General features: G+C 40.6%; 4 protein-coding genes across 7 annotated transcripts in view; all 4 read right to left on the bottom strand.

Moving 5' to 3' along the window:
- The window catches only part of LOC127913625 (uncharacterized), a 168,194-nt gene extending 156,121 nt beyond the window's left edge, over positions 1–12,073 (bottom strand). The window contains exon 1 of the mRNA XM_052486194.1: positions 11,945–12,073. The gene's annotated coding sequence lies outside the window, so the exon portion shown is untranslated. The remainder of the gene's footprint in view (positions 1–11,944) is intronic.
- gpx2 (glutathione peroxidase 2) lies at positions 6,632–9,391 on the bottom strand. Its single transcript, XM_035742816.2, has 2 exons — positions 8,086–9,391; positions 6,632–7,937 (listed from the first exon to the last, which is right to left on the bottom strand). The coding sequence occupies exons 1-2, from the start codon at positions 8,305–8,307 to the stop codon at positions 7,584–7,586; spliced, it is 576 nt and encodes a 191-aa protein (XP_035598709.1). The 5' UTR covers positions 8,308–9,391; the 3' UTR covers positions 6,632–7,583.
- On the bottom strand, positions 10,282–17,324 carry LOC118362465 (ras-related protein Rab-15-like). Its single transcript, XM_035742815.2, has 7 exons — positions 16,263–17,324; positions 13,544–13,604; positions 13,312–13,372; positions 13,085–13,162; positions 12,815–12,904; positions 12,655–12,720; positions 10,282–12,557 (listed from the first exon to the last, which is right to left on the bottom strand). The coding sequence occupies exons 1-7, from the start codon at positions 16,384–16,386 to the stop codon at positions 12,408–12,410; spliced, it is 630 nt and encodes a 209-aa protein (XP_035598708.1). The 5' UTR covers positions 16,387–17,324; the 3' UTR covers positions 10,282–12,407.
- Positions 17,325–19,756: 2,432 nt separating this feature from the next.
- Positions 19,757–24,140, bottom strand: LOC118362464 (protein max-like). 4 transcript variants are annotated; one of them, XM_035742812.2, is made up of 4 exons: positions 23,960–24,140; positions 22,058–22,174; positions 21,563–21,686; positions 19,757–21,027 (listed from the first exon to the last, which is right to left on the bottom strand). In XM_035742812.2, the coding sequence occupies exons 1-4, from the start codon at positions 23,993–23,995 to the stop codon at positions 20,840–20,842; spliced, it is 465 nt and encodes a 154-aa protein (XP_035598705.1). In that variant the 5' UTR covers positions 23,996–24,140; the 3' UTR covers positions 19,757–20,839. The 4 variants fall into 4 exon arrangements, with proteins under 4 accessions (XP_035598705.1, XP_035598706.1, XP_035598703.1 ...); XM_035742813.2 differs by having other exon boundaries at positions 22,067–22,174; XM_035742810.2 differs by having other exon boundaries at positions 21,563–21,701; positions 23,960–24,139.
- Positions 24,141–26,899: the final 2,759 nt, after the last annotated feature.

Here is a 26,899-nt window from a genome sequence, read left to right as displayed (position 1 = left end):
AGCTAGCTGCCTCTGATTGGGAACCATACTCGGTCAAAAACAAAGAAATAGACAACATAGAATGCCCACCCCAAATCACACCCTGACCTAACCAAATAGAGAAATAAAATGGCTCTCTAAGGTCAGGGCATGACATAATTGAGTAAAAGTCTAAAAGTATCTGGTTTTAAATGTACTTAAGTACAGTGGTAGAAAAATTACTAAATTTACTAAAGTTAATGTAAATGCTATACATCAAATTCCTTATATTAAGCAAACTAGACGGCACTATTTTGGTATTATTTTAAATTACGGACAGAAAGGGGCACACTTCAATTTAAAACACAGTGGTTGTGTTTTGTGAGTCCACCAGATCAGAGGCAGTAGAGATGACAAAGTGTTATATTGATAGGTGCCATAATTCTGTCCTGCTTGAGCATTCTAAATGTAACTAGTATCTACACACAATACTCCAATCTACACACAATACCCCATAATGACTAAGCAAAAACTTTTGCTAATTTATTAAAAACAAAAAACATTTACATATTCAGACCCTTTACTCAGTACTTTGTTGAAGCACCTTTGGCAGCAATTACAGCCCCGAGTCTTCTTGGGGATGACGCTACAAGCTTGGCACACCTGTGTTTGGGGAGTTTCTCCCATTTTTCTCTGCAGATCCTCTCATGCTCTGTCAGGTTGGTTGGGGAGCGTCGCTGCACAGCAATTGTCTCTCCAGAGATGCTTGATTGGGTTCACGTCCGGGCTCTGGCTGGGCCACTCAAGGACATTCAGAGACTTGTCCCGAAGTCACTTCTGCATTGCCTTGGCTGTGTGCTTAAGGTTGTTGCCCTGTTGGAAGGATTACCGTCGCCCCAGTCTGAGATCCTGAGCACTCTGGGGCATGTTTTCATCAAGGATCGCTCTGTATTTTGCTCCATTCTTCTTTCCCTCGATCCTGACTAATATCCCTGTCCCTGTCGCTGAAGAACATCCCCACAGTATGATGCTGCCACCACCATGCTTCACCGTAGGGATGGTTCTAGGTTTCCCCCAGATGTGACACTTGGCAATCAGGCGAAATAGTTACATTTTACATTTTATTTTCTATTTTCTGATTTCACCTTTATTTAACCAGGTAAGCCAGTTGAGAACAAGTTCTCATTTACAACTGCGACCTGGCCAAGATAAAACAAAGCAGTGCGACAAAAACAACAACACATAAAGTTACACATAAAGAAACATACAGTCAATAACACAATAGAAAAACATATGTACAGTGTGTGCAAGAGTAGGGAGGTAAGGCAATAAATAGGCCATAGAGTTGAGATAATAACAATTTAGCATTAACACTGGAGTGATATATGTGCAGATGTGTCAGTTGATGCTCTACTGGTGTTGAAGTCAGGTTCAGGAGAGCCGACCGTTGTGATCAGGCGCACTCTTTATTAGGGCAGAAGTACAACAAACGGACACAACTGTGTCAAACCTCCAGCCGAAATGCAAAAAGAGGAAAGCGCAAACTACAGTCACAAAACTAACGTAATAATCAAACCTCATATGGGTTAAACAAGAATACCCAGGGGGGAAATAACCAGCCTGGCGCGTCACACTGAACATGAAACAAAACAATTCCACACAAGGACATGGGGGGGGGAACAGAGGAATATATATATATACAATGTGATTAGGGAATGTAACCCAGGTGTGTGGGGAACAAGACAAAACAAATGGAACAATGAAAAATAGAGTGGAGATGGCTAGAAGACCGGTGACTTCGACCACCGAACGCCGCCAGAACAAGGAGAGGAGCCGACTTCGGTGGTATTCGTGACAAGATGATGATGTTTAAGTAGAGATACTGGGGTGCAAAAGAGCAAGAATATAAATAACAATATGGGGATGAGATAGTTGGGTGTGCTATTTACAGATTGGCTGTGTACAGGTACAGTGATCGATAAGCTGCTCTGACAGCTGATGCTTAAAATCAGAGAGGGAGATATAGTCTCCAGCTTCAGTGATTTGCTATGGGTGGGTGTTGCTATGGTGACCCGCTGGCTCCAGTGAGCTGAGATAAGGCGGGGCTTTACCTAGCAAAGTTTTATAGATGACCTGGAGCCAGCCAACGAGAGCATACAGGTCGCTGTGGTGGGTATTATATGGGGCTTTGGTGATAAAACGGATGGCACTGTGATAAACTACATCCAGTTTGCTAAGTAGAGTGTTGGTGGCTATTTTGTGAATGACATCGCCGAAGTCAAGGATCGGTAGGATAGTCAGTTTAACAAGGGTATGTTTGAGTGAAGGAGGCTTTGTTGCGAAATAAGAAGCTGATTCTAGATTTAATTATGGATTGGAGATGCTTAATGTGAGTCTGGAAGGAGAGTTTACAGTCTAACCAGACACCTAGGTATTTGTAGTTTCCACATATTCTAAGTCAGAACTGTCCAGAGTAGTGATGCTAGTCGGGCGGAAGGGTGCCGGCAGCAGCAATTGGTTGAAGAGCACACATTTAGTTTTACTAGGATTTAAAAGCAATTGGAGGCCACAGAAGGAGTGTTGTATGGTATTGAAGCTCGTTTGGAGGTTTGTTAACACAGTGTCCAAAAAAGGGCCAGATGTATACAGAATGGTGTTGTCTATGTAGAGATGGATCAGAGAATCACCAGCAGCAAGAGCCACATCATTGATATATAGAGAGAAAAGAGTTGACCCGAGAATTGAACCCTGTGGCACCCCCAAAGAGACAGCCAGAGGTCCGGACAACAGGCCCTCCAATTTGACACACTGAACTCGATCTGAAATGTTCTTATTTAAGATGGTGAGGAAAGCACTTTTAAAGAGCAACCAGCCATCCTCTACTGACGGGATGAGGCCTGCTCGCTGAAGTGTTTTATGGAGCGTTTGAGGGGTTGTCGTTTGACCGCGGACCCATTACGGACGCAGGCAATGAGGCAGTGATCACTGAGATCCTGGTTGAAGATAGCAGAAGTGTATTTAGAGGGCAAGTTGGTCAGGATGATATCTAAGAGGGTTCCCATGGTTACGGATTTAGAGTTGTATCTGGTAGGTTCCTTGATTATTTGTGTGAGATTGAGAACATCTAGCTTAGATTGTAGTACGGCCGGGGTGTTAAGCATATCCCAGTTTAGGTCACCTAACAGTACGAACTCTGAAGATAGATGGGGGGCAATCAATTAACATATGGTGTCCAGGGCACAGCTAGAGGTTGAGGGTGGTTTATAACAAGCGGCAACAGTGAGAGTCATGTTTCTGGAAATGTGGAAATAATCTTGTTTCTCATGGTCTGAGAGTCCTTTATATGCCTTTTGGCAAACTCCTTTTACTGAGGAGTGGCTTCCGTCCGGCCACTCTACCATAAAATCCTGACTGGTGGAGTGCTTCAAAGATGGTTGCCCTATTTGAAAGTTCTCCCATCTCCACAGAGGTACTCTGGAACGCTGTCAGAGTGACAATCACGTTCTTGGTCACCTCCATGATCAAGGCCCTTCTCCCCCGATTGCTCAATTTGGCAGGGTGGCCAACTCTAGGAAGAGTCTTGGTGGTTCCAAACTTCTTTCATTTAAGAATAATGGAGGCCACTGTGTTTTTGGGAATCTTCAATGCTGAAGACATGTTTTGGTACCCTTTACAATTCCTTCAACCTCAAGGCTTGGTTTCTGCTTTGACATGCAGTGTCAACTGTGGAACCTTATATTGACAGGTGTGTGCCGTTCCAAATCATGTCCAATCAATTGAATTTACCACAGGTGGACCCCAAACAAGTTGTAGAAACATCTCAAAGATGGTCAATGGAAACAGGATGCACCTGAGCTCAATTTCGAGTCTCGTAGAAAAGGTTCTGAATACTTATGTAAATAAGGTTCTAAAATTCTATTTTTAATTTTTAATACATTTGCAAACATTTCTAAAAACTTGTTTTCACTTTGTCGTTATGTTGTATTGTGTGTAGATTGATGAGGGAAAAGTGAATTTAATCCATTTTAGAATAAGGCTTTCTGAACGTGACAATGTTATAAACAAGCGAAGCAAGGATAATAATTTTAAAAAGAAAACCGAGATAAACAAATTATATAATAGCTTGTTTATTAGGCTAAATATCGACATCACTTTCATGTATGTGCAATCGATAGACCTACCTAGTATTAACACATTAGGCCACTTAAATATTTGTATCTATTAGGCCTGTAGGCTAGTATTATCGAAAAGCTGACACATTTTACTATAACCTAACCAATGACCTAAATGTCAACTTATTAGGTATATGGCAACAATTAGCTTGCTACTATTTTTATTGTTTAATTATTTAATTGTATAATACCTGTAGGCCTACTTGAAGCTCACTGATTTGTTGAGCAATTATGGAAACCATTGTCATCCTATTTTTAGGTAATGTTGAAAAAGCAACTTTGACTTTATTCATATTTGCTCCCAGTTTAGACAAACTGAAGAAATGCTGAAATTACATAATCAAACATTGCATAAAAATAGCACAAGAAAACACTTAGAATACATAACACATGGCAAACAAAAATATCAACCCGAAAACATGTTGGTCCCATGGTTCATGAGCTGAAATAAAATATCCCAGACATTTTCCATAACCACAAAAAGCTTATTTCTCTAAAATGTTGTGAATTAGTGAGCATCTCTCCTTTGCCAAGACAATACATCCACCAGACAGGTGTGGAAATCAAGAAGTTGATTGTGCTGGGGACAATAAAAAGGCCACTTTAAAACGTGTAGTTTTGTCACACAACAGTTTTGAAGGAGCAAGCAATTGGCATGCTGACTGTATGAATGTACACCAGAGCTGTAGCCATAAAATGTAATGTTCATTTCTCTACCAACATCATTTTAAGGAATTTGGCAGTCTGTCCAACCGGCCTCACAACCGCAGATCATGTGTATGGCGTCATGTGAGTGAGCAGTTGGCTGATGTCAACGTTGTGAACACAATGCCCCACATCCGGCTTCTTCACCTTCTTCACCTGAGACCAGCTGATGAAACTGTTGGTTTGCACAACGGAAGAATTTTCACAAACTGTCAGAAACCGTCTCGGGGAAGCTCATCTGCATGCTTGTGCTCCTCACCAGGGTCTTGACCTGAATGCAGTTCGGCATTGTAACCCACTTCAGTGGAAGAATGCTCACTTTTGATGGCCACTGGCAAGCTGGAGAAGTCTGCTCTTCCTGGATGAATCCCGGTTTTAACTGTACCGGGCAGATGGCAGACAGCATGTATGGTTTTGTGTGGGCGAACGGCTTGCTGATCTCAACATTGTGAACAGTGTGCCCCATGGTGGAGGGGTTATAGTATGGGCAGGCATAAGCTACGGACAACAAACACAATTGCATGTTATTGATTGTAATTTTAATACACAGAGATCCCGTGATGAGATCCTGAAGTCCATTGTCACGCCATTCATCCGCTGCCATCACCTCATGTTTCAGTATGATAATGCAAGTCCCCAATGTCGCAAGGATCTGTACACAATTCCTGGAAGCGGAAAATGTCCCAGTTAATCCATGGCCTGCAAACTCACCAGATCTGTCACCCATTGAGCCTGTTTGGAATGCTGTGGATTGACATGTACTACAGCGTGTTCCAGTTCTCGCCAATATCCAGAAACTTCGCACAGCCATTGAAGACAAGTGGGACATTCCACAGGCGGCAATCAACAGCCTGATCAACTCTATGTGGAGGAGATGTGTCGTGCTGCATGAGGCAAATTGTGGTCACACCAGACACGGACTGTTTTTCTGATCCATTCCCCTACTTTTACATTTTTTATCTGTGACCAACAGATGCATTTCTGTATTCCCAGTCATGTGAACTCTATAGATTAGGGCCTACTGAATTTATTTCAATTGACTGATTTCCTTATATGAACTGTACCTCAGTTAAATCTTTGAAATTGTTGCATGTTTCATTTATATTTTTGTTCAGTGTATAATACAAATATACATAATAGGCTACAGATTTGTATTTCTCTTGTTGGGAAAATTGCATTCTGTAAAATAGACTGAATAGCCATAAATCATTTAAGGCGAGCTCTTTGCAACTTCGGGATCGATGTCCCGTCCACGGGATTGTTGAGCTAACGTAGGCTAATGCAATTAGCATGAGGTTGTAAGTAACAAGACAATTTCCCAAGACATAGACATATCTGATATTGGCAGAAAGATTAACAAGAATTTAAGCTAACTGCACTGTCCAATTTGCAGTAGCTATTACAGTGAAAGAATACCATGCTATTGTTTGAGGAGAGTAAACCATTTTGAACATAAAAAGTTAATAATACATTTGAGCAGTCTTGATACAAAAAGTTTGAACAGAAATGCAATGGTTCATTGGATCAGTCTAAAACTTTGCACACACACGCAAATCTAAATTGCACCTGGCCTGGATTAATAATTATGTAATTTCTCTTGCATTTCAAAGATGATGGTACAAACAAAATAGTTGTTTTTTCCTTTGTATTATATTTTACCAGATCTATTGTGTTATATTCTCCTACATTCCTTTCACATTTCCACAAACTTCAAAGTATTTCCTTTCAAATGGTACCAAGAATATGCATATCCTTCCTTCAAGGACTACAGGCAGTTATATTTAAGTATGTCATTTTAGGCTGATATTTTTAAAAAGGGGCGGATCCTTAAGACTTTTTTCTGGAATAATTTTCAGCACGGGGGACAGCAGCTCCTGTAACAACACAGTTAAATTTCACTTTGGAACGAGTTAACTGGATGGTGTTTTGGGAAAAAGGTGTGACGTATGCCTAAATTCCATCGCTATGGGGAATCCAGACCCTGGTCATTCAGAATCACAACACACAGACTACAGCCCCATTGAATTGTGCACATCATTTTCGTGATGTTGTCAGCTAACCCATTTACACACCCACTATTCCAAAACGAAATGTGTTTTTTAACATACTTAATTACCATTTTTTGGAACGAAAACTTCGTCACTCATGTTGTTATTAATTATATGTCATATTTCATAGAAATCTGGAAACATTGGACAGTCACTAAAATAAAAGTGTAATGTGAAACTAGAAAATGTCAAATTATAACATGATTAATACACATGGGATATGGTGGAACGATAAGAACAGTTTTTTTTTTACAAGTAGAATCTAATAATTTTATTCCAACTACAGTAACCTTGTGTATATATTGCCTTTCGTCTGACAAACTTCACTAACAACTCAACGAGTTGGTGGCAAAAATCTAATCCAAACTCAAGTTAGTGGCACCACCTGCTGGCCAGCATAGAAAAAGACAGAGGAGAGGGTTTACTATAGGTCAGGATCACTGCTGGAGGGCATACAAAAATATAGCTGATGCTTTCCATATTTTTATTACATGAGCAAGAAGACTTATCAAAGCATAACCCATAACTCTTGAGCATTTACATGGCCTCAGATAATACTCCCAAGTTTTTAGAATATTAACCTCATTTAGTAAAACTCAAAAGGATGGACGACGCCATAATAGTCCCTGTCTATCATACATGTGAAGTCATTTGTGTAGCAGAATGAGTAGTACACAAGGAGAACATTCCCATGCTATTTTCAGGTCTTGGTTAGTCTCAACAGTCTTTGAATGTCAGGCTCAATGTTGATAGTCTCAAATTTTTTGCTGTAACGTTTAAAGGGCTCTCCCTCTGGCCCAACCAGGAATTTCTCAAAATTCCAAGAGATGTCTGTCCTGCTGATGGGACTCCAGATGAGGAATTTAGGATCCTGGATGAGGGTGTGTGGATCATCATCAGGATAGGGAAGTTTGTCTTTCAAATAGGCAAAGACAGGGTGGGTGTTGGTTCCATTCACATCACACTTTTCAAAGACAGTGAAGCCAGGCTGGTAGCCATCTCCTGGACGCACATACTTTAATGAGTTCAGGATCTCCCCATTTGAACAGTTCTCCTGTAAAACATGCAACATTCTCATCTGACATTAATCATTAAACAAATTACCCGATACCTGTAAATTAACAGAATCTTTTACTAGATTAGCTTGTTTTCATTGATTTTACAGAACCACATAACCAAAGGCCACAATGTCGCATACTGACCTGGTAGCCAAACTGATTGCAGGGGAAGCCCAGGACCACTAGCCGGTGAGGGTACTTGCTCTGGAGCAAATTGAGCTGGCTGTAGTCCCGGGTGGTTGTCCCTCAGAGCGATGCCACATTCTCAATGAGGACCACCCGCCCTCGAAACACATTGAAATCTACTGAATTCCCCTCCAGGGTCGTGGCCTTCAGATCATAGAAGGTCTTCGCGATGAACGCCATGGTCCTGTTCTGTAGTTACTGGCAGTAGTGAGGACCAGTGTGTCTGTGTGTATTACTACCTCAGGTCACCGGACTTCAGATATGTGCCTGCCTTACCTGGGTGTCAAATATCTCTGCAGTAAAATGATACCCACCTGACATACAATACTGTCACACACAAAGGTAGATAGGCTCATATCTCAGCTTGTAAACTTGCACAGAACGGTATGAACGGGGTCATGTTAAATTAAATCTATGGTTATTCGTTGCATGGTTTGTTAAAATGGCCAAATTTAAAAAACAAGATTAGTTGCATACTAAATACGTAATGTTTTTTTATACAAATGACATGTTCTTCATGTTGGCCAAATACACCTAGCGGTTTTACAGCCAGACTCTTGTCTGTGAATCTGATCTAGTAACAAATGTATTCCACAGTATCGAAACATTTACCAGAGATGTAATGTACAGTAAAATACACTATGCTAGTATTTGACTCCTGAGTGGCGCAGCAGTCTAAGGCACTGCATCTCAGTGCAAGAGGCATCACTACAGTCCCTGGTTTGAATCCAGGTTGTATCACACCAGGCTGTGATTGGAAGTCCCATAGTCCATAGTGCGGCACACAATTGGCCCAGCATCGTCATGCTTTGGCCGTCATTGTAAATAAGAATTTGTTCTTAACTGACTTACCTTGTTAAATAAAAGGTAACTTATATATATATATATATAAAGAAAGAAAAATAAATAAAAGTACAATTGTCATTACAAATGACTTATTTCCTGTGAGAATATTGAGAAGGGAACCATGTACACAGCCCTTTATAATAGTGTATGTGCATGCACCATAGTGGCATTTGCTACAGCTTTTCAGCCTGTAAAAATACCTAGAATTTGTCATGACAACTTGTAAATTCACAAAACATTCAAGCTACTAACAATAGTATTGAACATTATGTCTGTTTTAGATTTGAGTTTTTGGCTTCATGCATGCTTGAGTATGGGTTAGTCTTCCACTGGTAAATGAGCCCTTTTTGCTAGCCTGGATTGTATTTCTGCTTGTGAATAATTTAACCATGCCCTCTGCCCACCCCATCTCCCATTTCCTTGTCTCATCTCCTAAAGCACCAATCAAGAGCTTCAGATTCTCTTTGATCCGTCCCACTATTAATCTATTTAGCAAATTAATTTGTAAGCATAATTAGCTTTTTCAAGTAGACAGCAACGTTTGTGATATGAAGGTTAAAATTGTGGCAAAACTTTAATAAGAGGCATCATGCCCATGGGGACACAGGGGCACGCGCACCCTCAGGTCTCGTTTAAAAATAAAAATACTAACGCTACGAGCCACCAAACAATTTTATGACGTTGGCTTTAACTAGCCCATATAGGTTCCCAATCTCCTAACCTCATAACTAGCTACCAAGAAGGCATTTCAGGCTATCAAGTTACAGTACAGCTTGTCTAACAATCTTAGCTGGCATGCCTGCCAGCAAGGTGAGTAGATTTTAGAAAAGCAAGCAATAACTAAATGTATTGAAGACTCACATTCCTTTCAATATTTTACCCGAGATTTTAGTCTCTTAAAAAAAATATCCACCAATAGACAGCTCAAAAGGTATGCTTAGATAAGCAGGGAAAAAATGGATATAACATTATGCATTTTGATGGCTCTAGATGCAGGAAAAAGCTCAATTGAGCCCTCTTCCGATCCACCTGCCAATCATCCTCATGTACTTTGTGCACCTCAGATTTTTGGGGTGCATGACGCCCCTGGTGGCAACACAAATTATACAGGGGTAGGCTTAAGTATGTATACCTTGTCGATCCAAATGAGTGGAGCTGCAACTTTCAGTGTAGCATTGCAGACAGCAGCCCATCTGCAGGCAAATCTTCTTATTACATGTTGACTACTTAACTCAGGGTGCCATCAGTTTGGGTGTTGCAAAGCCGGGTAATGAACATGAAAAGGTCAAGTAACTATAAAACAACACATGAAGATGAAAATTTAACAGTGAGTAAAAGTATAAAATGCATGAATCTGAGCAACAGTCAGTAAAAACCGAACATACAGTTGAAGTCGGAAGTGTACATACACTTATGTTGGAGTCATTAAAACTTGTTTTTCAACCACTCCACAAATTTCTTGTTAACAAACTATAGTTTTGGCAAGTCAGTTAGGACATCTACTTTGCGCATGACACATAATTCTTCCAACAATTGTTTACAGGCAGATTATTTCACCGTATCACAATTCCAGTGAATCAGAAGTTTACATACACTAAATTGACTGTGCCTTTAAACAGCAGAAAATTATGTCATGGCTTTAAAGGCTTCTGATAGGCTAATTGACATCATTTGAGTCAATTGGAGGTGTACCCGTGGATGTATTTCAAGGCCTACCTTCAAACTCAGTGCCTCTTTGCTTGACATAATTGGAAAATCAAAATAAATCAGCCAAGACCTCAGAAGAAAAATTGTAGACCTCCACAAGTCCGGTTCATCCTTGGGAGCAATTTCCAATTGCCTACCACGTTCATCTGTACAAACAACAGTACGCAAGTATAAACACCATGGGACCACACAGCCGTCATACCGCTCAGGAAGGAGACACGGTCTGTCTCCTAGAGATTAACGTACTTGGTACGAAAAGTGCAAATTAATCCCAGAACAAAAGCAAAGGACCTTGGAAGATGCTGGAGGAAACAGGTACAAAAGTATCTATATCCACAGTAAAACGAGTCCTATATCGATGTAACCTGAAAGGCCGCTCAGCAAGGAAAAAGGTACTGCTCCAAACCGCCATAAAAAGCCAGAATACGGTTTGCAACTGCACATGGGGACGAAGATCATACTTTTTGGAGAAATGTCCTCTGGTCTGATGAAACAAAAATAGAACTGTTTGGACATAATGACCATCGTTATGTTTGGAGGAAAAAGGGGCTTGCAAGCCGAAGAACACAGTGAAGCACGGGGGTGGCAGCATCATGTTGTGGGGGTGCTTTGCTGCAGGAGGGACTGGTGCACCTCACAAAATAGATGGCATGATTTTATAGGGAAATTATATATATATTTTTTTACCCACTTTTTCTCCCCAATTTTGTGGTATCCAATTGTTAGTATTTACAGTCTTGTCTCATCACTGCAACTCCCGTACGGACTCGGGGGAGGCAAAGGTCGAGAGCCATGCATCCTCCCGGAAGCCAGCCGCACCAATGTGTCGGAGGAAACACCGTACACCTAGCGACCTGGTCAGCGTGCACTGTGCCCGGCCCGCCACAGGAGTCGCTAGTCCGCGATGAGACAAGAATATCCCTAACGGCCAAACCCTCCCTAACCTGGACGACGCTGGGCCAATTGTGCGCCGCCCCATGGTCCTCCCGGTCGCGGCTGGCTGCGACAGAGCCTGGGCTCGAACCCAGAGTCTCTGGTGGGACAGCTATCACTGCAGTGCCTTAGACCACTGCGCCACCCGGGAGGGCCCCATTATGTGGATATATTGAAGAAACATCTCAAGACATCAGTCAGGAAGTTAAAGCTTGATCGCAAATGGGTCTTCCAAATGGACAATGACTCCAAGCATATTTCCAAAGTTGTGGCAAAATGGCTTAAGGACAACAAAGTCAAGGTATTGGAGTGGCCATCACAAAGCCCTGACCTCAATCCTATAGAAAATTTGTGGGCAGAACTGAAAAAGCGTGTGCAAGCAAGAAGGTCTACAAACCTGACTCAGGAGGAATGGGCCAAAATTCACCCAACTTATTGCGGGAAGCTTGTGGAAGGCAATGCTACCAAATACTAATTGAGTGTATGTAAACTTCTGACCCACGGGGAATGTGATGAAAGGAATAAAAGCTTAAATAAATCATTCTTAAAATAAAGTGGTGGTCCTAACTGACCTAAAACAGGGATTTTTTTCTTGCGATTAAATGTCAGGAATTGTGAAAAACTGAATTTAAATGTATTTGGCTAAGGTGTATGTAAACTTCCGACTCAACTGTCCTCACAGATTTAATAAGTTAATCATCATTTCATTGCCATTATGTCACAGGGCCAGAGGTATTGCAAAAACAACTAAATATTTTATCCAAACACTCCCAGGTTGAGAGTTTTGCCTCATGCTAACATGCGCAGGCCTTCTGGGAGTTGTCCTCTTTGTCCTGCTCTCCCTCCAAATAAGTCATGTCTAGGTATTTATTAATTGAACCCTGGAAGGCATCCATGTCTTTCTTGTGAGCATGCAGGACCAGCTCTGTCAACCGGGTGAACGACTGGAAGACGTAAAGAAAATATTTTATCACAATTGCCTCACATAATCACCCAACAGAGTACATACAAGGTATTGACTCAATAAGGCCTATGACTCACCTCATTTATGTTGCAGTTGGTGCAGGCACTTGTCTCAAAGAACTCCATTCCATAGGTTTTTGCTAGCTGTAACACAAGAGTTCATTAAGGATGGAAAATGTCAAACTGTGTATGAAAGAAAACTATTATGACTGAGGAAAACAGCAAGATAAAGGTCAACCTTGTTCCCTTGTTCTTTAGGCACTTTCCTCTTCTGCTCCTCATCAGCCTTGTTCCCCACCAGGATCCTCTGCACCTTGTCAAGTGCAAACTGAAACATATTGAGACAGGGTTGTGAAAAAGACGACTGGGCACCTACAGTTCAATAAAAAGATGTAAAAACTGGGTAACAAACAAAGATAAACAGAAACAGAGAATGGGAGAAACAGAGACAAACAGACTAACCAAGTGAATGAAGGAGGGAAGTTTGATCAGTAGGTGTTAGCCTTACCTCATCCACATCGCTAGCCCACTTCACAATGTGCTGAAAGGAACGGGAACTAGTGATGTCATACACCAGGATAAAACCCTGGTGAATGATGAAGAGAGGAGGGAGGGACCGTCATGACCGATTGTGAGCACATAACTAACGGTAAGCACGGGACCAAGCACTTGATGTTGTAAAATGGTTTTAACTCTGGTAATGTACTTCATTTCTGGACAGTGTAGAGAACCCACCTGTGCCCGTCTGTAGTACTGCTTGGTGATGGTCTGGTACCGTTCCTGGCCAGCAGTATCCCTAGTGTAGACAGAAAGGCATAGAGGCAATCCCCAGTTTTACATGGTGATGTGACCACATATCAGAATATGTCTCAATCAAAGAGGTAAAGCATATCTTACACTTACATAATGAAAACATGACATTTGTGATGGATGTGTCAGTTGTTCTCGCAAAGATCTGTTCACTCACCAGATCTGTACGCGCACTTTAATGCCATCTATTTTTAATGTTTTCATTTTGAAATCCACTCCTACAGAACACAAAAATATATTGTTATGCATGGCAAACATGTTACTCGTGGCTTGTTAATTCATCTTCTCTATCTTTTGTCTCAATTGGTTTTATTTAATTTCACTCGTGCTATCCTGTTTATTCTTTCCCCATTGCAGGACTGTAGTTTTACTGAAGGCTCAAATATTGTAGCCTATCCTACTGGTGGTTAAAACAAGTTTTTCCTGAATAAATAAATTATCAAAAGAAATGACATCGTATTGGCACATTTTCCTTCTCATGACTTACCAAATCAGCCTGTACTAGTCAATAAGTATCGCTGGTAACGTAACATTCTTCCACTTGGCTAACAAAAATGTATATTGGCCAGTTTGGAAGTAGACACTGATGGGGACTTTTTTATTTTTTAGATACCCATTTATCACAGTTGTCATCTTGCTCACGGAAATTCCATTTTTGTAATTTACTACAGTGTATTTCAGCAGGGCCAATGGACAGGGAAGATGTGACTTGAGTGTATAGACTTCTGCATGAAATATATTATTATATATTTCACTCACAACATTTAAATGTCAGTGGTGTGAGATAGCTTGAAAAAGCATAAAAACCCATCAAATAGTCAGACGTAAAATGTCAGTTGCTTGCAACATTGTCATAACCATCATACCTGCCACAAACAGAGTAAACACAGAGCTGACACAAACACGTCACACAAGGATATGCTTCAGGCAACAGACTGGCCATTATATGTTCTTGGTAAATCCAAACTGTGCTTCTAGTCATGTTAGAAACCATTCTGACTGTGTTGGACAAGACTAAAAAATGCCATGTCATCATCTTCAATAGCGATGGAGGCAGCCTTCCCAATTAGCACCCCAACACTGACATATGGGAGAGAGAGCACATTCACATATGACATGCTGTACATGCTTCACTACCTTTGCATGCGTGTATATCTCTCTGTGCCAGTGTTATCACCAGGCTAATCATGTGTTCAACACGTCTGACATTACATTCACTGCCAGTGAGGCCAGCCAAATCTTAATTGAGCTAATTTAGTGGGTAACACTGTATTTCAGGAACTGGGGTTGGGGGTTCAAGACTGAACAATAATAAGGAATGAAGCAGAAGTAGAATCTAGGAGGGGAGACATCAGGTGCCTTTGTCTGATTCTGTTCTGTATGCTACTCTAACGGACCCATCCCCCTCACTAACACCAACCAAATACAATTTTTTAGTAGATCAGCAGCAGCTAAGATTGCTTCACAGATATTAAACACACCAGTAGAGCTGCAATGTAAGTCACAACCTTCCCAATTTCTTCTAATCACATATTGTTTTGTTTAAGTTGAACAAACAGGAGGAAGAAAGTTACAGGGTTAGATAAACAACCTGAAGACATGTGCCTTAGTGTGTGTATATATATATATATATAATATGTAGACTTTCCTGTAATCGGCTGCTTTTCTAACAGAACCCCTGCTCTGTTACCCAGTCAGTCATACTGCTGGATCACCACTATTTTCATAAATAAGAGGGTGCAATGACTGTCGATGACCCATGTGAAATAAATCAGACAGTAGGTTGAGTAGCCCTAAACAAAACAGAAGTCATTCTGGCCAATCAGTCCATTTTCTGCTGCATATCACATTTGTCATTATCATTAGACATTGGCCACATAAATAGGGGAAGCAAGGCTTCAGTATTGAGAGCACCATTTTAATGTGAGTTACTTTGTCTGTCTATACCTGTACTTTGTATGAAAACAAATATGAAGTGGTGGAGTAATGGAGTTAAACAATCAGAGGGAACGCAGAAGATTCATTTCCCCCAACCCTGCCACTTCCTGTTCAAGAAAGACCTCCCTTCCGAGTAAATACCATCATCAGGCTTGGAGAGGCTTTCTAAGCAATTACAGATCCTGCAGTTCCATTGTGCGTATTTCCTTAAAGCTTCCCCCATCCATAATAGGCTAAAAGGCCCTGTATGTGATCATTATTGCAGAAAACACTGTACCATGAAAGTTTTGTCCAGTTTTAGATCCTTAGTCCATTCTGAATGCTTAGGCGACTAAATATATGCCTACACCTGTTGGCTGAAAACTAGATATTCCTGTAAACCATGTGTTTCTCAATGGACAACATTTTTATCATGATGATAGATGGGAATCTAACCCTATTTAGAGGAATAATTGGTAATGTAATGTGACAGGCCTGTCTTGAGCACTGTCCAGTGAGCTCACACTGGAGTTTCTAAACAAATGTGTCCATAGACTGGGTCCAGGGGGAAATTATGTTGAACACGGAATGATGGAAACTGAGGAAACAATCAACTGGTTCTAGTAGAGACATGTTCTTTAGAAAACTGGTGTTTGTGAAAAGTCTATTTTAGGTTTGCAGACCTAACAAAAACAACATTTTATTTATTTAACTAGGCAAGTCAGTTAAGAACAAATTCCTATTTGATACAGTTTGGACGACGGCATAGTAGAGTTTCAGAAATATGTCCTTCAATCAAGTCTTAGGTGACAGCATTTTAAATCTATTAGGAAAAGTCCCGTCAAGCGTTTCGTATAGAATTGCTGTCAATCACTTATTGTGGGAGTTGCATATTCGCGGCAAACTAGCCTGAATCAGTCAACAGTCAAACTAACCAATTGCAATCAACAGCAGCTTACCAAGTGTAGAGATATGCGACGAATGGAATTCATTATCCGTGAACCTGCACAACAAACAGGTCTTTCCAACCCCGGAATCTCCTAAAAGTAGCAACCTGAGCAAAACGTCATACTGCTTTGCCATGGTGGACAAAAAAAAACTAGTTTCTTGTTCAGCGAAAACTCACTTGCATGGGGGCTGCTCTATGATTTGCCAGAAATCTGACGGATGGGAGGATCGAACATGCTTTTAGTACGGCGGTTAGATCAAAAGGCTTGGAGAAGCGACAACAGCACCACAAAAATAGTGGTTACAAATTAGCCTTTGTAAAAGATTGCCTTTGCCTATCTCCCCATGTGCCTCACTCAAATGAAAAATTGCCTATATACGTTTCATCTCTGTAAAGTAAAAAACAAATAATAATAATAATGTAAGCGGTATCTTAAATGTAGTGTCAAAATGGTAACGTTAGCATTTGGTAATTCATCTTCAATTCATGTTAAACCGCGCAGACTGATTTCATTAATATTGATACGTTGCCATTATCTACCAGGAGATGTCAGTGTTTCTCGTAACAAATACTGGGGCTCTTTCCTCCTGTTTTTTGTTGCTGTTTTGTTGTAGTTCTTGAAAACTAGGTCTAACTGCTATTTCCCTAGTTTTCAGCTGTTGGCTCACGTGAACTTTGTTTTAACGTCAATAATCATAATTTGCGATATGGCCCTTATCTTTCAACAGCGTGAAAGAATCCTTCAAAAAGCCTCAATACAGCTGTGTGCCACAATCTGCCGAAACTACACTTCCCGAGTTACACTTCCACACAGGTGTTCAGAGCACGTTAGATAGCACAGGTGTATGTTTCAGTCTTGTTTTCCATAAACAAGCGCTGTGATATGGCCGTGTGGGAACACTAACCCTATAACTTTGTTTCAATTTAAACGTTCAATGATTTCTCGCTGATATGAAACATAGCGTGATTGTGCTTCCGAAACCGGACCGCAGGCGATGCGTGTTAAAACCGAGCGCCATGGCTCTTAACAAAACTCCCCCGCCCAAAAGACTCCTTCGTCCAATGACTTATGTGTAATGTACTGAAACAGTGTCATGATCAAGGGCTTTGATGTATGCATACCCCGCAATAGGCTTACCATGGTGTTGATAGACTAGTGCAGCAGATAGTGTTGTATATGGACATACCAGTCTACCATCCAGTGGCGACTCGCCATTCAGGGTAGGTGGGGCGGAGCCCAAAAAAACCTGTTTTGTGCTCCACCTGTTTGTTTTGCATGTTATTTTGCCATTGCGTGTCACATATCAGTTTACAAACAATGTTAAAATAATCATTGAGTTAATAAAGCCACATACAAACATGGTCACTTTTTTTTGCTTTCTTGAGTAAGGCAGCTCCAAAATGTGGATGTTCCAGCCTAGCTCAGTGCTTTCTGAGGTGGTGGGGAAGCCAGCGGAAAATACGGGGTGGCGGGGTTGGTAATGTTCTTTAGTTGCGCCGTGATTGGCTCAGTGTTCTGTCACTCATGGGGACACCACATAAATCTACAGGGGGAGGTCAAAAATTGAAGCCCCTTGTGTGCTGCCATAGTTACATTAGAAGTGCCCATCAATGAAGGCTCAAGGTCATTGGCCACAGATACAATTACATAAAATAACATATCTACGGTAGATTTGATCGGACTGATCATGTCAACATCATATTCTCAAAATCTTAGCTAGAAAGCTAGACAAGCAGTCATTATCATGAATCACGTTGACAATCTACTGGCAAATCCTTTTCAAGTATTGTCATACGAAGAGAAATTATAGATAAAATGTACCGGTGCTCATCGACCATTACAAGTTGGAAATCATGAATTCAACAATTAGTGTTTTGGAAGGAATCAGTGGCTAACTGCAAGCGTTGCCAAGCAATCAATAGCCTGCTATTCAGTGGGGTGGGTGTGTGGCCCAAGTCTGAGTTTAAAATTCTGTCAATCAAGCATGACATCTGCCACGCTCAATACAACTGGGAACTCTTGAGAAAAAAAGAGCTCAGACTGGGAAAATAAGTTTGGTCATCCAACTCGGGAACTCAGGCCTTTTCCAGCGCTCCGACCTGAAGTTCATTGAGAGAATACCCGACTTTGATGGCAAAATTTGCCCACGAAGAACCGCCAGGCCACCTTCCGCACAAGGAGTCCCAAAATGTATTGTATGCAGCATGTAATATGCTAGGGAGATATGATTCCTGTAGCTAAGAAAGTAATACTAATTATGTTGTGTAGTAAGCTGTTAGTAGCCCATGTGTCTCACCCTAATAATTTGGTGCCTTTCCCCCTCATAGCTTTGTCTACTGTTCTGACTTTGTGGAGCACATGTAGCCCATAGCCTGTTTTAGAAAAATGTAATTAATACATTTTGTAAGAGCTTTCATTGTCTGCTTATATGCCCCTTTATTTATCCTACGGTTCTGACTTTGTGTACAGGGAGAATACTGTGAGAATAGGTCAAGTTCTGAATTCTGTTGCAGTACAAATAGTTATATCGACGTCAGTCCTAGCTCACTCATTGTCTTAATTGAAATTACAGATTTTCTGCTCGCCGTCCCCTTACATGCCATAGTTTGTACTTCTCAATTGTCAGAAATCACATTTGTTTAAGCAAGTCAGCCATGTTTTTTTAAAGGCATTAAATGAGAAATGAGGCTGAATTAACTGTTTCAGTGGCAGTTAACGATCTACTGATAGGTGTAGCAGTGGTAAGGATTCACTCCATGGTGCTGAAAAGAGAGCTCTGCTGTTGGAACAGCATTATGTTGGCCCTAACAGTTTGTCAACATTCTAGTGCAATTCATGTATTGTTTAGTGTTGTGTAGCGCTTTGCTGGCATGCAAGTTAAAACATTTTTGTTTTGCCCCACCAAGATTTACATGCTAAAATCACCACTGCTACCATCTATCCTCTCATAACAATATTTTCCAAAAACTGAAAGCCATTAGTGTCCTGAACAAAAGACACGCTATCTCAACCATTTTGAACTTCTTTGAATTTCTAACATTTTTTCATCCTCAACCTTAGACAAACACCAGTCTTTGAGATCCTAGTGTTGATATGGACGCTTCACCCGTCATTCCTTTACTCTCCTAAACTGAAACTCGTTCATTTACTCCACCAGATATCAAGATGGCTCCTTTGAGATGCATGTACCTGCATGAAAAGTGGGTGTCAGGTGTGCGGATAAGTGCTCAGTGCGCACTGCAAAGCATCAGTGTCAATTGGCCAGCCAACACCATGCCACTCAGTGCGTAGAGCAGGTATGGTTTAAAATGTGGTACAAAAAACATTGACACATAGGACAGTGCAGAGGTGTACATGTACCTTGCCCAGCACTGTCTGGCACAAAATACCAAGAAAACTCACCAAACAGCCACCACAAAAAACGAAGAAAACTCAAGTCAGGTATGCTTGGGCATACACTTTAAGCTGCCCTCTTCACCAGGTCTCCCTTCTACACACAGCACCAAAGGATAAAATAGTTTTATTTATAATAGTCTCATAGCAAAGGTATGCCTCAACTTGCAAGACAATTGTTGGCAGTATGTACAACATATCTGTAATTTCCATGGAATGGAATCAATCAAATATCTATTTTGTACACACTAATTATCTCTTTAAAAAAGAAAAGAAATATTCCCAGTACAGGCAAATATTTCCAAATAAGTTTTTCTTTGTAGAATTGACATTTAAGAGTATAGTGTTATGCACTACACTGATATGGATTTATTTTCCTTTCATAAAAATAAAAGGTTACTTACTACCTTTAACTGCATTGTGTAACATTCAGTATGGATTTTAAGAAACTTTTTTTCTTCAAATCTCAATTTCCTTGAGAATAACAAAAAATAAAAACAAAATGTTGAACCTGTGAGATGAGAATATATTAAATGAGGCCAACATTGTTCATCTATCTATCTCCATTGACAAGTGGTCAAGCTAAATGACAAAAATGTACAATATGGGATACGAAATTCATTTCAATATAACGATCACTCTAAATTTAGGGATTTGATTACACAAATATTTCAAAGACGGAAAACATCAGCCATCTACACTGATTCAGGAGGGTTGCATTACATATATTTTTCCAAAGCAACTTCAAATTCTTTAGTGAAAAAGTACAACTATTAACAAGGTAAGCTATTCCTTAGGACAATTTCTCAAAACTCTGCCTAAGTCTCAAAACTCATTGAGGTGACATAAAAAGAGAAATTGGGCTATTTGTTGTAAACTAGACTAAAGCTGTACACCTGGTCACCTCCATATCCAATTCGGAATCAATAGAATTAGGTTTTAAACGCATTAACTCCTTCAAACTGCAGAGCTGGCTCACTTTGAGGGTGTTGAGAGTTGTTGCTGTGCCATGAAAGTGTGACAAAATGCTGGCGAGGGAAGAGAAAGGTTGAAGCATTGTATATATGTTAGCAGCTCTATCACAGTCTTCCCTCTGTCTCCTGGACTGGCATGAGAAGGCTGGAAAGAGACTGAACAGGAGGAGTGGGCTGGTAGATAAGAGAGTCTCTAGTGATAGCACTGTGGATGGGGGTCTAGCTGGGCTCCACACGCAGCTTCTTTCTGTTGGGCGGCTCCTCTGGCTCTGATTCAGAGCTGGAGTCGGAGCCACCATCAAAGGCGGACACTGTGCTCCCCTTGGGGTTGGTGTACAAGCTGCTGTCAGAGGATGTGTAGTTGGCCTGGAGCGTAGTGTTCCCCTTGGCTTTCTCCAGTGCACGGACTGCAATCACCCAGAGAAACACAAGTCAGAAAACAACAGGAGAAGTATCGGTCTCTCCCTTCACCATGAAACATTGTTCATTGGGATAATGCAAAAAGCCATCAGTAGCATATCCATAATGGCACATTTCCATTCAGGATTTACCAGTGTTTTACTCAAAAGGTTCAGACCTTTCTGTTTCTATATACGTGGGCCGGCACCTGCGTCTCACTGGCCACGGCTCTGGCGTACCTGCTCTCACTTGGGGCCAAAGCCAGGCCACTGTTACTTTCAGCTGTCATTAAATAATGGCTAACTGTTCCCACAAAGCAACTGTTTTGATTATACAGAAGTTCTTGATTCTGCTCTTCTCAAGTCTTCACTGCAAGCCCTAGCTATGGAAACACAATTTTCCTAGTATAAGATAAGGATGAATAGACTAGTGTAACCCTGGTGTTACAGCTGAAAAGCAGCATAAGTATGGTTCTGATCCCATGACCCAACCACTCACCCTCCTGCTACTGCAGTTGTCCCTGGGCCTTGAGCCCACACTCACCCTGCTGCTCCAGCAGTGCATTCTGCTTCTTCAGGTCGTCAATGTCCTGCTGGTGTGTGTGGTTTTTCCGTCTCATGTACTGGATATAGTCTGTGGCTTTGTCTAGGATCTGAGCTCGGGAGGCCTGTTTGACAGATTGCTGTCAGCAACAAATGACAAACTCAGCCATGAGGCAATGTTGCATGTGTCACTTATCAACAGTATTACAGGTAAAACATGCATTGCTGGCCCAGTTATTCAAGACGGGCTAAATACCATTCACTTATTGGAACCAAGTAGAAATCCAAACTGATTCATAACTGAGCTAATCATTAATGAAAATGAAAACTAAACAATTCAAAATAATGGTTGAGGCTTATTTGATCATCATTGATACAAGCAGTACATTTAGCATTAATACATTTGGACATTCATACATTTCATACAAATTAACTTCATATAGCATTCATTCTACAGTCAGTCAGAGCTGGAAAGTAGAAAATATCGATTACTAACTTTACTAACCTTCTCCCCTTGTAACGCAGGCACAGAGTCCCGTAAACTGCTGAAGCTGTCTTTAATGTGGTCCCTACGCTTGCGCTCCAGCGCATTGTGATGTGCTCGTTTGTCTGCCTGCAACGAGAGATCCACAGACAAAACAGCATCAACCAAAATAGCAATAATTAGAGGCCAAGTAATAAGTGTTAAAAAAAGGGTTTCTTCCTGCAATGTTCAAACGTGTATTTGTTTTATTTTTTTTGTGTGCCAACTAGCAAGCAATGTTCAGTTGACCATTTCAATCCCCATCCAAATCAAAAACACAATTATTTAACACATTTCATATTGTGATTGCTAATGAGTTAATCGCAGTAATAGTTAGAAAAAAATAGACTGATGCGTGATTTTTATGACATAAGTGTTGAATCAATACTGACTGTTGGTATGAAGTCTACAATACTGGTTGCTATGGACAATGTCTGTCTCATACCAAACTACCTCCCATGCACCCAGATCCTTATCACCACCGACCTCTAGTCTATATTTATTCGTTATAGTATTTTAGAAATCACTAATGTCCCATGTTCTAAGGAGGACAGAACGGTACCGCCTGTTGGTTGCTTGGCAGTTACCTCTGCTCTCTAAACAGCCCAAAAAAAAACGTATCATGACTCCATGTTTATCACCAAGCATTATAAGGGGTTCAGCAAGCAGCATTGAATTAATGCATAGAAGACATTATGGCATGAGTCAGTGTAATAGCACTGTTCTTATCCTGAGCTGATATCCATCATCCAGCTTCATCGAAATGTGTGAGGGCAACTCTCCATTAGTTCTCTATGAAAATATTTGTTTATGTTGCTTTTAACAGCACCAAATGCAATGCACGATCTTATCACCTGTTGATAAAGTATGAACAACCTGTCAAAAAGACTAAACAAATGAACTATGGTAAGGGCACAATGTACATTATTTCCTCTCGTGGCAGTACAAACACAAAATGACATGACTTATGAATGGCTTATCCTCTGCATAACATAATACTAGCTCATTACCATTTGGTTTGCTTCAAAGGACAATTCCCCTTGGTTTATGGGATGAGACTACCCTTTCATGCGTTAATATTTTCAGGGTTGATAACTCCCCATCAAACCTGAAAAATTGCACGAGTCTTGTAGATAACTGTCATTTTACATAACGTACAATCGCAAATTATAACTAGCTAACTAACTTAAGAAACATTACACTGCCCATGTAACGTTACACTTCTCTACACCAGTGGTTCTCAACGTTTTTCGCTTACCACCAACTTAATGTTACTCTGCCTGGAGTACCTCATGTGCATTTGACCATTAAGCCTATGGTCTCATGAGTCTTCTCAAGTACCCCCTGTAGATAGGCCAAGTACCCCAGTTTGGGAACCACTGTTCGACACCGACTTAACTAACTAGCTACATTAGCTAGCTGACCTTGCAAGCGAGTTGTAGGTAATATTTAACTACATAGCTTGCTGCTTTTGCCGTCGCATGCATCGCTCGCTGTTTGTTGTTCTAGACAAGTTAGCGCCAGCTAGCAAGCGATGTTCAGTTCACCGCTTCAAATATAACAATCAAGCTCCGTGTTAGCTAGCTAGGTAGCTACATTGCTAAAACTGGTAAAATTCGCTAACAAGTCAACAAAGTTTTAAGGATGACATTATGATAGATGCATATATTGAAATGATCATGTGTTGAGTAATCATGTATGCATGTGTTATGTTTCATTGGCAAGCTACTCAGCTGATTGGGTTTGCAGGCTACTGTGTCGAAAAATATTTCTGATCTGCCAGCTAGTTCATCGAGCCAGCTAACATACCCCGGGGAACAACGAAAAGCACGCGTTTCCCTAATCAAAAATACAAACGCAATCACATTAACTTACGTCACTGTCGACATCGATATCTTCGTTGTCGCTCATTCTTCTGTGAAATGTATGAGAAAATTTAAATAGTTTAAAATGAACACAAGAGATAGCTAGCAACCAAAATGAAACGAAGAACGAAACGAATCCTACAGCAGGGACATGACGACCAACGGATTCTCTACACGTGATTCGCCTACACATGGACACAACAGTCTGTAAAGCGCATGTGCGAAGACGAAAGGTTTTATGGGTATTGATGTCCTTGGTGTGACTCGTTTGGTTCCTACCATTATGTGACCGTCTGTAATCGGACTATATTCCCCACAAAGCTTCTCTATTTGGACGCGCCCGTGCTACGGAAAAGTCTCAAAATACCCTTACAACTGTTCAAGGATCTGTTTTGATCATTTTGCCTTACACATTGAAATAGCTGATCCTAATTCAGCGATTTATACATATGTATAGAAAGAGATCCAGACAGACGTACAGAGACAGGCAGACTCTTTGACCAATAACTACTTTTTCAAATTATATATAATAACAAACTACACACAGATGAGAACTCACAGTAATATCATCATTGCTCACTTGTTTATTGTTATTCAGAATTAGGCCTATGTATGTACAATCTATACATGTTAACTGCTTAAGCATTCAGGGTTATCATTCTTGTTTGCAGAGGCCGTTGATCACAAGACTAATAGGCATGCGGCGATCATAACCAGGCCTCTCCCTCTGTAGCCTGTGATTATGAGGCCAGATGGCAGCCCAGTTTCAGCATCCCTCCCCCACTCCTCACCCTGATCATACACTTCTCTCCATAGGACCTGTATAAACCTGCTGTTTCCCTACACGCACCTGAATATTCCCATTGCTACAATCTGAGGGTATGCAGAGTTCACATGTAATAACAAAAAAATCATATCACAGATCGGGATAATATGTGATAATCAAGGAAATAACTGCACAATTGGCTTTTGTATATGTACTGTAAAACAAAAACACACAGAAAACAGGCTATAATTCATAAAAGGGATTATGTTTGGTGTTCACCTAATCAATCAGATAAGTAAACATACATTTTACCAACCATCTGACATTCTGCAATTATGTGATCCTCTGATGGTTGATGGATGATCTTACAGTCGATGATACAAACACTCGACGGTGCTTATTGTACAAGTTATGTTAGACACCAATTCTTTAGCAGTAAAGATAATGACACTGTCAAATGATAAATATCCAAAGGAGGCACTACCAGAGACCGAGGGCCAGACTAAATCCAACTAGGCAACTTGCATCCTGTTTACTTAATTAGTGTCCATAAAACAACCAGCACTTTCACTTTCTGTACTTCTGTAGCTCTTTCTAATGTCATATTCATCACCAGCCACACCATATGCTACCCTCAACCCTCACAGCCGTTTCCATGACACAATGGCCAACATACAACCATTGGCGTATTTCCCCCTCTCCTCCAAAGAATCCTCAGATATTTCTTGATCAATATACTGTATATATGTAGGGCAGCCCCGATGTGACTTTTCTTATCAACTATATGCAACTATTTCCTCTGTGTTGTCTTAGGAATTCAGCATTCTCTGTCTTGATCTCCAACCCCCATTTTCACAGATCTGCGAAGCAAAGGTTCTGTTGTCTTTACAGGTCTGTCGGTCTGATATCTGATTAGAGGTTAACTATACAGTAAAAATATTGGTCAACAACTCAGATTTTGATTCCAAACAACTCAGATGTTATAAATTGTCTTAGATTCATTGTCTCTTTCTCATATGTTGCACTGGTGAAATACATTACCTACACTCTTTCTTTCTCTCTCCCTCGCCCATGAGCTATGGGCCATGGCACAACCATGGTTTCTTTGTCTCTCTTTTTCTCTCTGACCATGCTTTGAATAATGCCTTGTAATGCTTGTTAATGCTTTGCAACTTAAGCTTATGCCTTGTATAATGTTAAACGGAGTCAAATAAAGATAAACATTTGAATAGGCTAATTGCTTAGTCTTATTACGAGTCACATGTGAAGTATATATAATACAGCATATATAATAAATATGTTAAATATTACCCACTACATATATAAAGAGTAAATGTCAAAGTAATGTATTTCTCAAATAGCTACAACTTCCCAAAGAACTACAAAGCATAAGTTTACCCACACATAGCTCACTTGATGTGGTAAAACACTATCCAACAGTGCACATATTTGGGGACTGCCTGTGGACACAGGTCTCATGAACTGCCTGCCTACTTCAGTAAATGCTGGTTTCCTGAGGTGCTGTGTGCACCCAGTGAGCCTAAGCTCCACAACCACTACAGCGAAAGGGATCACAGGACATTTTTGTAACACTGGAATGTGAGCAAGTAAGAAAAGCACAGGTTCGGTTTGAAAATAGATTTTTTTTTCTTCTTCAAGCTCTGTCATGGCGTGCAAAGCATAGTATCACATACATACATTTTTTCCAGTGAAATGTTTAATCAGAATGCATATCTGGTATTTGTAACACACAACAGGTGTGGACTAACAGTGAAATGCTTACTTCCCAACAATGCAGAGAGAAAGCAAATAGGGAAATAATAGAAAAGTAAAACACATAATAATAGATACACAATGAGGAACGATAACTTGGTTATATACAAGAGGTTCCAATACTGAGTCGTTGTGCAGGGGTACAAGGTAATTAAGGTAGATATATACATATAACTAGGAATAAAGTGACAGATGGTAAATAAATCAAATCAAATCCAATTTTATTTGTCACATACACATGGTTAGCAGATGTTAATGCGAGTGTAGCGAAATGCTTGTGCTTCTAGTTCCGACAATGCAGTGATAACCAACAAGTAATCTAACTAACAATTCCAAAACTACTGTCTTATACACAGTATAAGGGGATAAAGAATATGTACATAAGGATATATGAATGAGTGATGGTACAGG

This window comes from Oncorhynchus keta, chromosome 29, assembly GCF_023373465.1.
Source record: "Oncorhynchus keta strain PuntledgeMale-10-30-2019 chromosome 29, Oket_V2, whole genome shotgun sequence".
NCBI classification, from domain to species: domain Eukaryota; kingdom Metazoa; phylum Chordata; class Actinopteri; order Salmoniformes; family Salmonidae; genus Oncorhynchus; species Oncorhynchus keta.
The sequence above is the reverse complement of the archived record's forward strand: the minus strand, read 5'-3'. Positions and strand labels throughout refer to the sequence as shown.

Excerpts from the sequence above, each read along its gene's own strand:
- LOC118362464 (XM_035742810.2), bottom strand. The coding sequence starts at position 23,995 with ATGAGCGACAACGAAGATATCGATGTCGACAGTGAC. Across the intron at positions 21,702-22,057 it reads AAGGGGAGAAGGTTAGTAAA|CAATCTGTCAAACAGGCCTC; the intron begins GTTAGTAATCGA and ends TGTTGCTGACAG. Across the intron at positions 21,028-21,562 it reads TGCACTGCTGGAGCAGCAGG|TCCGTGCACTGGAGAAAGCC; the intron begins GTGAGTGTGGGC and ends GGGTGATTGCAG.
- LOC118362465 (XM_035742815.2), bottom strand. The coding sequence starts at position 16,386 with ATGGCAAAGCAGTATGACGTTTTGCTCAGGTTGCTACTTTTAGGAGAT. Across the intron at positions 12,905-13,084 it reads GGGCTAGCGATGTGGATGAG|TTTGCACTTGACAAGGTGCA; the intron begins GTAAGGCTAACA and ends AATATGTTTCAG. Across the intron at positions 12,558-12,654 it reads CCAACTGCAACATAAATGAG|TCGTTCACCCGGTTGACAGA; the intron begins GTGAGTCATAGG and ends TACGTCTTCCAG.